Raw genomic sequence first — 12928 nt, 5'->3', positions numbered from 1 at the left:
CAGTATAAGTATTAGGTGAAGTTTTATAAAAATATGTATAATTTTTAGTTCTTTATTTATTTATTTGAATATGCATATTAAAAATTTGGAAGTCATCCTCAATTTATGGAAAAAGTGCTTTTGATTTGGATATTTTTTTTTAAAAAATGGTTCAAGCTTGAATTTATTCAATGTTTATTTATTTTTAATTCTTAAAAATATCTCATATTTTATGATCTGAGTCGTCCATGTCGGTGAATACGGCGTATTGGGTTTGATTGGATTGAATCGAATTGGATAGGTGGGTGACCCGAGCAACTCGAATATAGCTCCCAACCTAACCCCATCGTCTATTTTTGAGTTGGGCTGAGTTGAGTGATGGAACTGTTATATTTATTTATCCACCATATATGTTATATTAATAATTAAAATCTTATGAAATTCAAATATTAAACATTTACAAGTCATAACACATCACTAACATTGGTTAGAAAAGTCAAAATGAGTAAAGTAGAGTTGGATTGTAACTTTATTTTCGACTTAGGTAGATTGACTTGACCAAAAAAGTGCCAACCCGCGAACCCAACTTAACCCAACTCAACCTTTCTGATTTGGGTTAGATAATTCGGGTTGATCGGATTCTTCATTCTCGGGTTGCTCGGGTTAAGCTAAATAAAAAAATAATAAAAAAAATGGGTTACCTAATAAGATGACACACAAACCAATACTTAAAATAGGGGATTTGAGATTGAAAGGGTTGGGGGAAGTGGGATCTCCCACTTGCAGCTTTTACTTTTTTAAATCATAATTTAAATAAATAAATAAATATATATATATATATAAAGATAGGGAGAGTTTTATTTGTTTATTTATTTGAGTGACTTTGAGCCTAAGTTAAAAAAATGGAATATGTACAATTATTTTATGAAATATTCTATTTTATTATATGCTTTCAAAAAAAAAATTTTTTTTGATGCCTTCACTTTGAAGATATACATTATATTGTTATATTCTTCGTTTTAGATTCTTTATCTTTTTAGAAAATGACTGGAAAAAAAAATATGTTATAGAGCTTGCCTCGACGTTTAATATAACTAATGGATTGCTTAATTCATTAACCGAAATAATAATTTATATGATTAAGAAAGTCTTCGTTGTTTTAATCAAGATAATAAACGTATAGGTGTAGTGTTATCGTATTTTTATTTTTATATATTATTATTAGAGGTGTACAGGAGTTGGGTTGGAAAAATCTTTTAGACTTATCCAAATTTTCAGGATAGTTAGGTTGGTGAGAGCAAGAACTCAATTAGAGTTCACAGACCCAACCCAACCCAACCCACCCAACCAACCAACCAACCAACCAACCAACCAACCGTCTTTTTTCAGGATGAGTTAAGTTGGGTTGGGTTGTCCGGTTATTCTTTTATTATTATCTTTTAAATTAATACATGTTATATTAATAACTAAAAGTTTATAAAATTCAAATATGAAATAACTACCGTCACATCAATAATATTTGTTATAAATATTAAATATTCTTAATTCTTTAAAAGTAAAGTAGGGTTGGGATCCTATTTTCGAGGTGGTTGAGTTGACATGATCTAGAAAATGTCAACCTATAAATCAAACTGAATTTTCGATTTTTGAAAAATTCGACCCAACCCTAACTGAAAAAAAAATATATATAATCCAACTCTGGTTTCGGTTGAGTAGTTCGAGTTAGTCGAGTTATCGAGTCATATGAACACCCTTAATTCTTATAAACACGTAGGCAAAATTGAACATAGTTCGATGTGCCCTCTATGAAGCTTAAATATGGTATCAATCTAAGCACGGTTTAGAGGATAAGGTCTCCCACCGACAAAATTAAACGATGAATTTTACTTTTATTTAAAAAAAAAAAATCATAAAAATATTGTAGATAATGGAAAAATGAATGGGAGTTAGGTGTTGATGAACATGAGACGACAAGTTAATGTGATTCACATGTGATTGTAATTGAAGAGGAAACAGAAAACTCAGTAGAGAATCAATATTAATCAGTTTATTAAAAAATAAAATAAAAGTTTTTCATATGAAGATCCCTTCATTTCTGACAATAATTTTAAAAAGGAAATAATAATAATAATAATAATAATAATAATAATAACATGGAATCATTGTGATCCATCAATTACAAGAAACTAATAAAGCAAGCCCATCCCAAATGCATGGTTACAAATTAATAAGTGAATTAAAAAAAATAATAAGATAAATTTGTTTATATATATATATATATAAACACAATTATATAATCTAAGTAAATTAATATTATTAGACTTATGAAAAAAAAATTAATTTTCACTATGATTTAAAATCTCAAAATTGCAAATATTTTTCATGATCTAATAACACAATATATATATTTTTGGCCTCTAAATTAGGAATTTTTTCATGATAATATCCCTAAATTATTTTTTTTAAAAAAAAGCTATAATTTTAAAAAAATATTCATAAATACATTTGTTTCAATAATATTCATAAATTAAAAAAAAAAATCTCCGACCTTTTAAAAACATTTTGAAAATATATCCTAACTATTAAGTTTGACCTGTAGAGTTGAAATATTGACTTTATATGATATCTATAATTGATGTTTTATCTATTGAACTATATTCAGATGGTAAATTTCAGATACTAATGTTTATAAAACGAAACTAATTAAACGTTTAATTTAGGACGAGTTTCTTAGTTATTTTGAAACTTTATTTAGTGATAGGTACACATGGAGTTCAAGCTTGTGATGATCCACATTGAAAGAATTGTTTGAGGTTGGAAGGGTTAATGAATTGGGCATCTCCATTCCATATCAGCTTTGCAAACTGCTCATAAGCTCTTTCATTGGGATGGTAAGAGTCGAAGAACAGATATTCATTGGGATTTTCACATAACTCAAATTCTCTTTGTCCTCTCATTCCTCCACAGCTATATATTCCTCTCAATTCTCCACTTCCACAGCATGCTCTTCTTCCATCCTTCAAACCTTCATCCAAATACGTCACAACATCATCGTTAGTAGATATGGTTCTCTTTGGACTTTTCTTTTGGACTTACCGTCACAACATCATCGTTAGTAGATATGGTTCTCTTTGGACTTTTCTTTCGGACTTACCGTCACAACATCATCGTTAGTAGATATGGTTCTCTTTGGACTTTTCTTTCGGACTTACCGTCACAACATCATCGCTAGTAGATATGGTTCTCTTTGGACTTTTCTTTCGGACTTACCTTCAAGATTTTTAAAACGTGTATGCTAAGGAGATGCTTCGTTCCTATCTCCAACCGATGTGGGATCTCACAATCCACCATCCTTGAGAGTCCAGCGTTCTCGCTGACAATCCACTCTCCTTGGGAGCCCAGCGTTCTCGCTGACATACCGTCAAATGTGTAGCTCTGATACCATTTGTAAAGCACAAACCCACTTAGGCTTTTCTTTTGGGTTTCACCTCAAGGTTTTTAAAACACGTCTTCTAGGGAAAGGTTTACAAGAATGCTTCATTCCAAGGTAGCTCTGATACCATTTGTAAAGCACAAACCCACTTAGGCTTTTCTTTCGGGCTTCACCTCAAGATTTTTAAAACACGTCTTCTAAGGAAAGGTTTACAAGAATGCTTCATTCCAAGATTTTTAAACGCGTTTGTTAGGGAGAGGTTTACACCTCTTTATAAATAATGCTCAATTCCTCTCTCCGACCGATGTGGGATCTCACAATCCACCCTATTTGGAAACCCAGCGTTCTCGCTGACACACCTCCAATGTCTGGCTCTGATACCATTTGTAACAGCACAAACCCACTTGAGCTTTCCTTTCAGGCTTCACCTCAAGATTTTTAAAATGCGTTTTGTAGGGAGAGGTTTACACACCCTTAGAAAGTGCTTCATTCCAAAAAAATTTAAACGCGTCTGCTGGGCAGAAGTTTACACATAAAGAATGCTTCATCCCTCTCTCCAACCGATGTGGGATTTCACAATCCACTCCTCTTGGGAGCCCAACAAGCACCGACATAGTCTAATGTCTGGCTTTGATACAATTTGTAACAGCACAATCCCACCGTTAGCAGATATTGTTGGCTTTGGCCGTTATGTATCGTCGGCGGCCTCACAGTTTTAAAACGCGTTTACTAGGGAGAGATTTCCACACTCGAATGCTTCGTTCCTTTCTCCAACCATCCAACCAACGTGGGATCTTACAAACTCTAATATAATCCTCAATAATTCATAACTCAAAATGTTTAATCTTTACCCATAAAGATAGTACCTATGTTTAATGTTGTCCAACTTAAACATTGACTCAAAAGATTCTAACTCCATATATTAGATCTAGATCTAGAGTAAGATTATAATCTTTTTCTAGAGACAAATCTTAATAGAGAAAATTTAAGAAACATGGAAAGATTAATGGAAGAGGAAAAGAGTTGGTTACCATATTTTGAAGGGTTGTCGATTCTGTTTTGAAGCATATTGTAGGTATCAGCAAGGGTGTATTTGAATCCTTGGAGATCGTGGGCAAGCTTCTGAAGAGCAGCAGGAAGCAGTTTGTTGTGAAGCCTTGCAAGCGCTGAAGCTTCATCCCAACAGCTTCCATGGCCGCCCACTTTCATCAATCTCGTGTGCGGCATACAACCTAAAGGAGGCACTGCCAGAAATGCAAATTTCCTTCCTCCTTTCTTGTATATTTCCTATCTCATCAAACAATTACATTACTGAAATCAAATCATTTCCAGAAACTTTCTGAAGTAATTTCAGATTCAAATCGGCAAGGTTCTGAAATTTTCAATTTGGTGTTTATGATTTAATTTGACAATTTTTCTTTCTACGATTTGGTTAAATTTCAGGACTAGTTTTCAATTGTGTTCTACTCCATCGGAAGATCAACTAGTTTTTTTTTTTTTTTTTAATCATTATGTCAACTAGTCATTAAAAGTTGAATCGATATTGTAAGAAAACTGATCCAAATTCTAAGAACAGAAAACTAAACATCAATAATTGATCATACAATTCCTATGGAACGTAGTTTGACGGGATAAGTTTGGATTAAGTTGAAACAAATGAAATTATCTAAACTAAATTTAAATTTAATTAGCAATAAGAACGGAATTGAAACTTGAGATTAGATGGAATTGAGGAGGGAAAATGATCAGAGTCGAACTTACTTGGAGGACGGATGTTACGTTCCCGATCACCATGTTCACGTACTCGATTTCAGTGTACTTTTCAAGAACAGGAGAACCTTCAAAAGCGACGATGTAATCGTTTCCTCCGATACTGAACATATAAACAGAGTCCGAGAGCAAGCTACTGGCTCTGGCATCACCGAGCTTCTTCCTCAACGACCTCTCCACCTTCTTGAAATACCTAAGTTGAGTTTCAATGTTTATAGCCTGAAATTCAAATCGATGCAGTCAATTTCCGGAAAATGCATTGAAATCCGCAGAGAAAAAGAAAAACGCGAAGAGGAAAGTCGATGCGGTTTGATCGATCGACTGATATTGATTCGTACGAATCCTTGGTGAGTTTCGACTAAAGCGCCGCCTCCACCGGATGCAAAATTGACGCCATGGATGCAGAGATTGTTGTGAGGATCTAAATACGCTGGAATCAGAGGCAGATTGGCGTACTCCGCTGAAAAAAAAGAATCCTGTAAGAACGAAAACGAAACGAGTCAGAGTTTTAGTTCAGTTTCTGTTTTGAGATTTACCGATGAAGTCTGGTATGAGACGGCCATCGGAGAATCTTCCGGTCGGAGAGTTGAAGAAAGTTTCGCCATAGGGCGTGAAATTGGCGCGGAAATCCTCGGTAGTGTTGATGAAGTTGTTGTTTCCAGGATCGAGAAGGGAATCGCCGAAGACGAAGAAGGCGACGCCATTGTTCGATGAAGGAATGTCGCCGATTTGAGATCCATGTGAGGTGAAGAGAATCGTGAAGAAGATTTTGAAAAAGAAATGGACGTTTGAAATCTTCATCTCTTCTGACATTAATCAACGGAGAGGTATTATTCTTTTCGTGTTCTTGTAACGATATAATAGAACAGAGTGAACTCGAACATTATTATTATGATATTCTAATTGAATTTAAAATAAAATAATTGTTTTTAAAAAAATAATTTTTATATTTTTATATTCTAATGACCGAATATTATTGATTCATTTTATGGATTATAGTGGAAAATTATTATTTGAAGAAGTCATTGCAATGAGGTTGATTGTTTTGTACTATATGAGAAAATAATAATAATAATAATATTTTGTTTTCTTGTTTCGTACGTAATGATTTTAAGGATCATAAATTTAAAATTTTATGTTCGTATTCATAAAAAAATTACTCGAGTTCATAGGATTGAGTTACTAAAAAAAAATGCATCTATTCCGAGGTTTGTTTTTAGTTAGATGTAGTTTCAATTCATTTATTTACCATTTATTTACTTAGCTGTGACAATTTTGTTAGATAATTTACTACGGTAAAATGGAATGAGAAGTAAATTGTCACGACATGATTCTTTTAGGTTTTGAAAATCAAATTGAAACCAAAAAGATGTAAGCGAAAACAAATAAGATAAAAAAAATAATTTAAATTAGAAAAACAACAAAGACGATGTTCAAAATTTTACAAATAGGGAAAATTATAAAACAAAATATAAAAAAATCCAAAATGTAAAAACAGATTGACACTCTAGAACGTACCCCTTTGTGACAGTGTAGCTCTCGAGCACCTCCCCCACTTTGACCGGTACCTAAATAAAAAATGGGAAAAGAGTGAGTATAAAAAATATAAACAATCAACCTGTAGGTCTCATTGACTCTCATTGCTTCCTTCTCTTAGTAGGAAAGGGGAAATTGGAAATGAGTGAGTATAAAAAATATACTCAATAAGTAAGCAATCAACCTCTAAGCTCTCGTTGCTTCCTTCTCTTAATAGGCTCTCACAACTTTCCATTGGTTTATAAGAAGTTTGGGCTCAACCGTTACAGTGCTCAAAGCTACTGTGTAGGTCTTGAAGCTCCAATTGATTATTCATTGATCGTCTTTCTATGTAGTCCCTAGTCCCTCTTCGGGACTGGTTTACGACGTCACGACGTTGACCTTGACCCGTTCCTACACTCAATAGAAGTGTTCATACTAAAACACCTGCCTACATAGTCCCTGATCTCTTCCAAGATCGGTTTATGAAGTTGCGACGTTGGCCTTAACTCGTTCCTACACTCAATAGGGGCTTTCATCCTGACACTTACTTGTGTAATCCTTAGTCTAACTAGGATTGGTTTATACGTTTGCTTGCTTCTACGCTCAATAGGGGTCCATATCTTGAATTAACTACTCATGTAGTCCATAGTTCTTCTCATGAACCAATTTAACGGGATTAGAGCAGCAACCCTAACTCAACTTTACCCTCAATAGTAACTCAACTAATTTCGTGATTCTGTATGCTACTTAAATCATATTAAGACACCGTGGAAGTTTATTAAGTTCTTAGAGCGTCCAAGCGGTTTAAACTCCATTTCTCAATTCCAGGACATTCTAAGTTAGCCCTTCGCTTAACCAATCCTTGGGTGCACATAGGTCTAACCTCTGGTTCTATATGTTAACCGCATTAGTTATAACGCCTTAATCTTAACTGAACTCTTTATGCATACTCTACTACGAGAAATGTATCTATCGACCGTCTTTAACACGTAGAGCGTGTCTACTAGAAAAAATTTCAATAGTATACATTTTTATATTGACATTTAACATCTATTTTATTATAAATTAATGATTTAAAAATTAATAAAAGTTTAGAAAATGTAATTGTCATGAAACGATTGCATAAAATCAAAATGTTATTGATTTATGATGAAATAGATGTGAATACATATACATATACATATACATATATATACATACATAGAAGGATAAGATTATAACATTTAAATTTTAATCAGAGAATATACAAATTTTGTATAAAGTTGATTTAAAAGGCTACCGATTATACACTAAGAAGAATCTGAAAGGTGCTTTGAGATAAATGAATGAATAATAAGTTTTAACAAACAAGAAAAAGACTAATTCTATGATTACTTTGAACCCTTATGAAAAACAAACCCAAATGCAGCCATGATTATAATCAACCATAAAAGCTAATCATTCCAAAAAAATTAAATATAAATATAGTTTTTTTTTTATTTTTTTTTTATTTTTAAATTCATATGATGGGATGAACATTTGTATCTTGAAATAGTAATTGGGCCTAGAGGACTTACTCATTTAAATATTCTCAAATTAAAATAAATTGAGTTTGACTATGTAGACCTTATACTTTATAAGGTGTAACTCCATTTCAAAATTTTGAATTTTGTTTTTCAATTCACAAACACGTGGGAGCGAGAACTTGAATCCATAGGATGTGTGATGCCAATTGAGTTAGGTTTTCTTATGGCAATCCTTCAGGCATAGATGAAGGAGAAGCGATGGGAGGGACACTAGGACAATCAACCGGAGACCTAGAGGGAGTAGGACTGGAGCTTGGAGAAGCTAGAATTTGAATCTATAGGATGTGTGATGCCAATCGAGATAGGTTTTCTTATGGCAATCCTTCGGGCATAGATGGAGGAGAAGCTATGGGAGGAACAATAGGACAATCAACAAGACCTAGAAAGAGTAGGACTGGAGCTTGGAGAAGCTAGAATTTGAATCCATAGGATGTGTGATGCCAATTGAGTTGAATTTGAATCCATAGGATGTGTGATGCCAATCGAGTTAGGTTTTCTTTTGGTAATCCTTCGGGCCCAAATGGAGGAGATGCAATAAGTAGGACTGGAGCTTGGAGGAGCTGCAGTAGGCAAACTAGTCGTCGGAGATGGAGATTTCGGAGCGGGGGTGAGGGTGACAATTGAGTTGGAATTAGAAGGGTGACAATTGAGTTGGAATTAGAGGGGAAACGACCGGAGAAGGCATCGACGTGGTTAGCGTCAGAGGTAGAGGCTGTTTGGTATGTATATAGGTTGTTCATTCAACTGTTAATCTTACTATGTCTACAATCTTGGAGTTGGACCACCTACAACCTCCAGCTTCTCACCTCTTTAAAATGAGGAAAAATCATTGAAGAGACCTACCATACTTGTAAATTTTTTCTAAAAAAGTTGCTATATCTACAAATGGCAAACACTAATTTGGTAACATTACAATAAGAACCATATTTCAAAAGAGAAATAATGAAAGCAACTCAATCACGAAAGATAAAAATATTAAAGTTGATAAAAAAGGAAAAGCAATGATTTTGGTATTTTGACAAAAAAGAGCAACTTCTTGTTCATTTTGAATCTCAAAACGGATAAGGACAGATCAAAAACAACTTTTGAAGTATATAGAGAATTTCGGATGAGATGTCATTGTCCTATCATCTCTAAAGGAAACATTTCTTTTAAAATCTAAACCCTGAAAATAAAAACTATGGCATTTTACAGAAAAAGCAAACTAATAAAATATTCAGAGTGGAAAAGGGTCGAATCAAATCACATGCAACAATGAACAAACAGCATAGAGAATAGGAAGAAGTACCTCTTACAGAAGAAAGCACGTGAGTTGGAGAGTAGGGCCAAGCAATACGATGGGATGGGATGGGATGCTCAAGGAACGGCACATCACTGGCTTTGTTGAGTTTTGAACTAACCATAGCCACTGATTGTCCACTGCCTTTCCTCTGAATTCCCCATGCCCTTCTCCACAGATCTTACAGGCTTTTCAAGCTGCAACTCATTTATAAAAAAGAAAAAGAAAAAGAAAATACTCGCAATTACTGACACAGATGAAACAATGAAAATGATCTAAACTCTAGCTATGGCTGGCTTCCTTTGGGTCAGAGAAGTTTCATTCAGAAACTTATGCACCAAACAGACATTTTTATTGCACATTTCCTTAGTACAGAACAAAAATAGAACCTTTTTTTATGAATGTTATAGAATATGGAAGAGATATGGAAGGGAATGGGAACAACCATCCATCATTCATACAAATACAAAAGGTAGAATTGAGATTCAACAAGTTTTCAACATCCATAGCATAGTTTATCAGTACAAGCATATATTAGTTTTGAGTTTCCCATAGTGTGGTCTCGAAACATGAAAAGGAGCCTACCAAGTAGTTACTATGTGCCCTCACATTGAACATACACACCAATGGCCATGTTCGTTAGGTCATTGTTTATGCAGGCAGATCTCTTTCTCTCGTCCATTCCCGTGACAGATGGCAGACAAATGTTCCTGCAATAAGTTTTTATGTGAGACATTTCAAGTTTTAACAAGCAAAATAAAGGAGATTCATCCTGAAGGAGTATGCAGTTTTATAAAAAATCAGGAAGACTTGGGAGAAACTGATAAAGATGTCGAACTCACTAATATGTAGCTTTTATTTACATAACCTAGCAAGGTGGACAAGAATTGCTTAGAAGACACTGCTGATCATTGCTGTAAGATCGTCAAAAGTCCAAAGGTCGACTGAGTTTTCGCCATCCTGGTTCCCCATCTCTCCAGCAAGGAAGGCATCCATGGATGTATCCCAGCCACCATCAAGATATGGCATCTGGAAATTTTTCATCTCTGACTCAAAAGAAGACAGCTCCTCAGATAGGGTCTTTTCAGAGCCTTGAGGTACCATATTCTCTGAGCTATACTTGACTTTTTTCCTTGGAGAAGCAGACTCCACAAAGTAAGATTCTTGATTTTCCATGGCAGCTGAAAGAGTAGACGAGATTTCAGGAGTTTTTGTACCCTGCTCTCCCCATCCAAAGTCAGAGTAATCAAAGGAGTTGCTCCCTTGATCTGAATTGAAGTACATGGGGGAAACATCAGAAGAAGGTGGGCTGGTTTTTATTGCAACGTCTCCATTGGCATGGAATGAGTTCATGTTGACGAGTTGATTTGCAAGTGGTTTTTCCTCCAGGAATCCCATGGTTCTATAGTATTCTTCATCAGAGCTATTCACAAAATCATTGTTCTGGATTAGATTTGGTTGGGTCCTTGTCAAGCTAGTTTTGGCAAGTGGTTCCTGAAGGTTTGTTTTTGCTGAACGCTTTCCACTAGTTTGTGGAGCTTCATTGGGGAAATTGACCTTAGCTTTCTTTCCTCGAATTCGTCGTGCTTCAGCATCATAAGCTCGAGCAGCTTCTTCAGCAGTATTAAAGGTTCCAAGCCACACACGGACTCCTTTCTGGGGGTCACGAATTTCTGCTGCCCATTTACCCCATGGTCGCTGTCGGATTCCCCTGTACTGATTCTTTCGCTTTCTTTTTGAAGATTTTTCAGCTTGTCCAGAGAATTCTACAGATTTTGAGGCTGCAGAGTATATAAATCTTATTAAAACAGTGAGGAAGAAAGAATGCACATATCAGGAGGAGAGAAAAACATACTAACAAAATTGAATCAATTCCTATAACGACGAAATAAAAGAATTTAAGGGATCTAGAAACTACAAACGACAGATATGTTGAAAATGTTTGGAAAAGTTTACAGATGATTCACGTTTTCCAAAACACTCATTAGCTACAGTAAGATGAATAATTGGAAGGACCACCAAAAAAGAAAGAAAGATAGAAAGAAAGAATAAAGCGAGAGTCCAAGAATTAGGTTTCAAGCATTTTATGAATGAGCAACCAATTAGATGAATACCACTAAGCAACAACTTGTCTAGCAATTACGTTAGCCGATCCAGAAATATTGACAACTCAAACGAATTTTCATTTATATAGAAAATTAAATGGATAAAAAAATTCGAAAAGCAGTGAACATCATATAATAAGTTCAATTATGTGTTAATTTCATCAATATGTGTTCAATTGGAAGGGAGAAGCTTGATTGCAATCAAATAAAAATGATAATCCACAGCTATTGGCTGGATCTGGTGCCCCGTCCTTATTTTTTTCTTTTTAAATCAATAAAATGGTCTCAGTTTGTTCCTCAAAAGAATTCGTTTCTGCACTTTGAGACCGAATGATCAGAAAGTGAAATTTCCACACATAAGACCATATTATCCTAAACATCCACCAAAATCTAGACGGCCAAAACAGATCTACCTCAAACCAGCAGAATGTTGAAACAGAAAGTGAACAACCGAAGGCCATGCATCAAAAACCACTATTTATTCAACAGAAATCAGATAAACGATCGACTTCAAAAAAGCAGTAAGGCTCAAAATCAATACCAGAAGACAAAGCGTAAAAACAAACGAATTAGAGAAAGAAAGTTACCACGAGCAGAAGGAACAGAAGGATTTCTACCAGCAGAGAATGCAAAGGGTTTGACATCGACGAGCTCTCCATCGTCCAATTCCAAATCTGATTCATCCTTGAAGTGTTGGAAATCGGCCTCGAAATCATCGTCAATATCAACAATACTGGACTTAACCGGCTTCGACAACTGATTTCCGAAGCCAGGTTTATTCAGATTGGGCCAAAGGTGTTCACCGGTGACTCGCCGGGAGCGAGTCGTCGGAATGAAACCAGAAATTAAAGCACCTCCACACATTATTCAAGAAGGAAAAGAGTTGAACTGAAAAGATTTTGACAGAGAAAAAGAGTGGGAAAATTGATGGTTTACCGAAATCTGAGAGAAAATTTTGAAGAACTTTGAAATGAAATGGAATATTGGTTGTCGGGAAGTGAATTAATTTTAGGGTTTTAATCAACTTAGGTTTCTTGGTAAGAAAGTCGGAAGAGTTGGCACATTACTCGTGGGGCCCATCTACTGCAAAATCCCCATTTTGCCCCTCTCCTTTATGTCGTCACATACTTTACGTAGTCGACTCCACGACAAAATAGCATTTTCATTTTTATTTTTATTTTTATTTTTATTTTTCCAAATATGAAATTATTTAACTTGTTTCTTATTTTAGAGAAAAATACATTTTTACTCCAATTTTAAGTTTGACTCGTCCATAAAC

General features: G+C 34.8%; 2 protein-coding genes across 2 annotated transcripts; both read right to left on the bottom strand.

Annotated features, from left to right (window-relative positions):
- Nucleotides 1-2682: 2682 nt before the first annotated feature.
- Nucleotides 2683-6071, bottom strand: LOC111779274 (GDSL lipase). The gene is made up of 5 exons (XM_023659392.2): nucleotides 5719-6071; nucleotides 5521-5642; nucleotides 5174-5401; nucleotides 4444-4699; nucleotides 2683-3004 (listed from the first exon to the last, which is right to left on the bottom strand). The coding sequence occupies exons 1-5, from the start codon at nucleotides 5993-5995 to the stop codon at nucleotides 2754-2756; spliced, it is 1134 nt and encodes a 377-aa protein (XP_023515160.2). The 5' UTR covers nucleotides 5996-6071; the 3' UTR covers nucleotides 2683-2753.
- Nucleotides 6072-9998: 3927 nt separating this feature from the next.
- On the bottom strand, nucleotides 9999-12655 carry LOC111779273 (ethylene-responsive transcription factor RAP2-12). Its single transcript, XM_023659391.2, has 3 exons — nucleotides 12237-12655; nucleotides 10387-11325; nucleotides 9999-10254 (listed from the first exon to the last, which is right to left on the bottom strand). Exons 1-2 carry the CDS (start codon nucleotides 12511-12513, stop codon nucleotides 10436-10438), a joined length of 1167 nt encoding a protein of 388 aa, XP_023515159.2. The 5' UTR covers nucleotides 12514-12655; the 3' UTR covers nucleotides 9999-10254; nucleotides 10387-10435.
- Nucleotides 12656-12928: the final 273 nt, after the last annotated feature.

The sequence above is a fragment of the Cucurbita pepo genome, chromosome 17, assembly GCF_057944985.1.
Source record: "Cucurbita pepo subsp. pepo isolate OVF chromosome 17, ASM5794498v1, whole genome shotgun sequence".
NCBI lineage: Eukaryota > Viridiplantae > Streptophyta > Magnoliopsida > Cucurbitales > Cucurbitaceae > Cucurbita > Cucurbita pepo.
This window is presented reverse-complemented; position numbering and strand designations above follow the sequence as displayed.

Coding starts and splice junctions, on each gene's coding strand:
- LOC111779274 (XM_023659392.2), bottom strand. CDS start 5,995: ATGTCAGAAGAGATGAAGATTTCAAACGTCCATTTCTTTTTCAAAATC. Junction 5,402..5,520: donor TCGAAACTCACCAAGGATTC/GTACGAATCAAT, acceptor TTTGAATTTCAG/GCTATAAACATTGAAACTCA. Junction 4,700..5,173: donor ACGTAACATCCGTCCTCCAA/GTAAGTTCGACT, acceptor TTGATGAGATAG/GAAATATACAAGAAAGGAGG.
- LOC111779273 (XM_023659391.2), bottom strand. CDS start 12,513: ATGTGTGGAGGTGCTTTAATTTCTGGTTTCATTCCGACGACTCGCTCC. Junction 11,326..12,236: donor TTCTGTTCCTTCTGCTCGTG/GTAACTTTCTTT, acceptor TATACTCTGCAG/CCTCAAAATCTGTAGAATTC.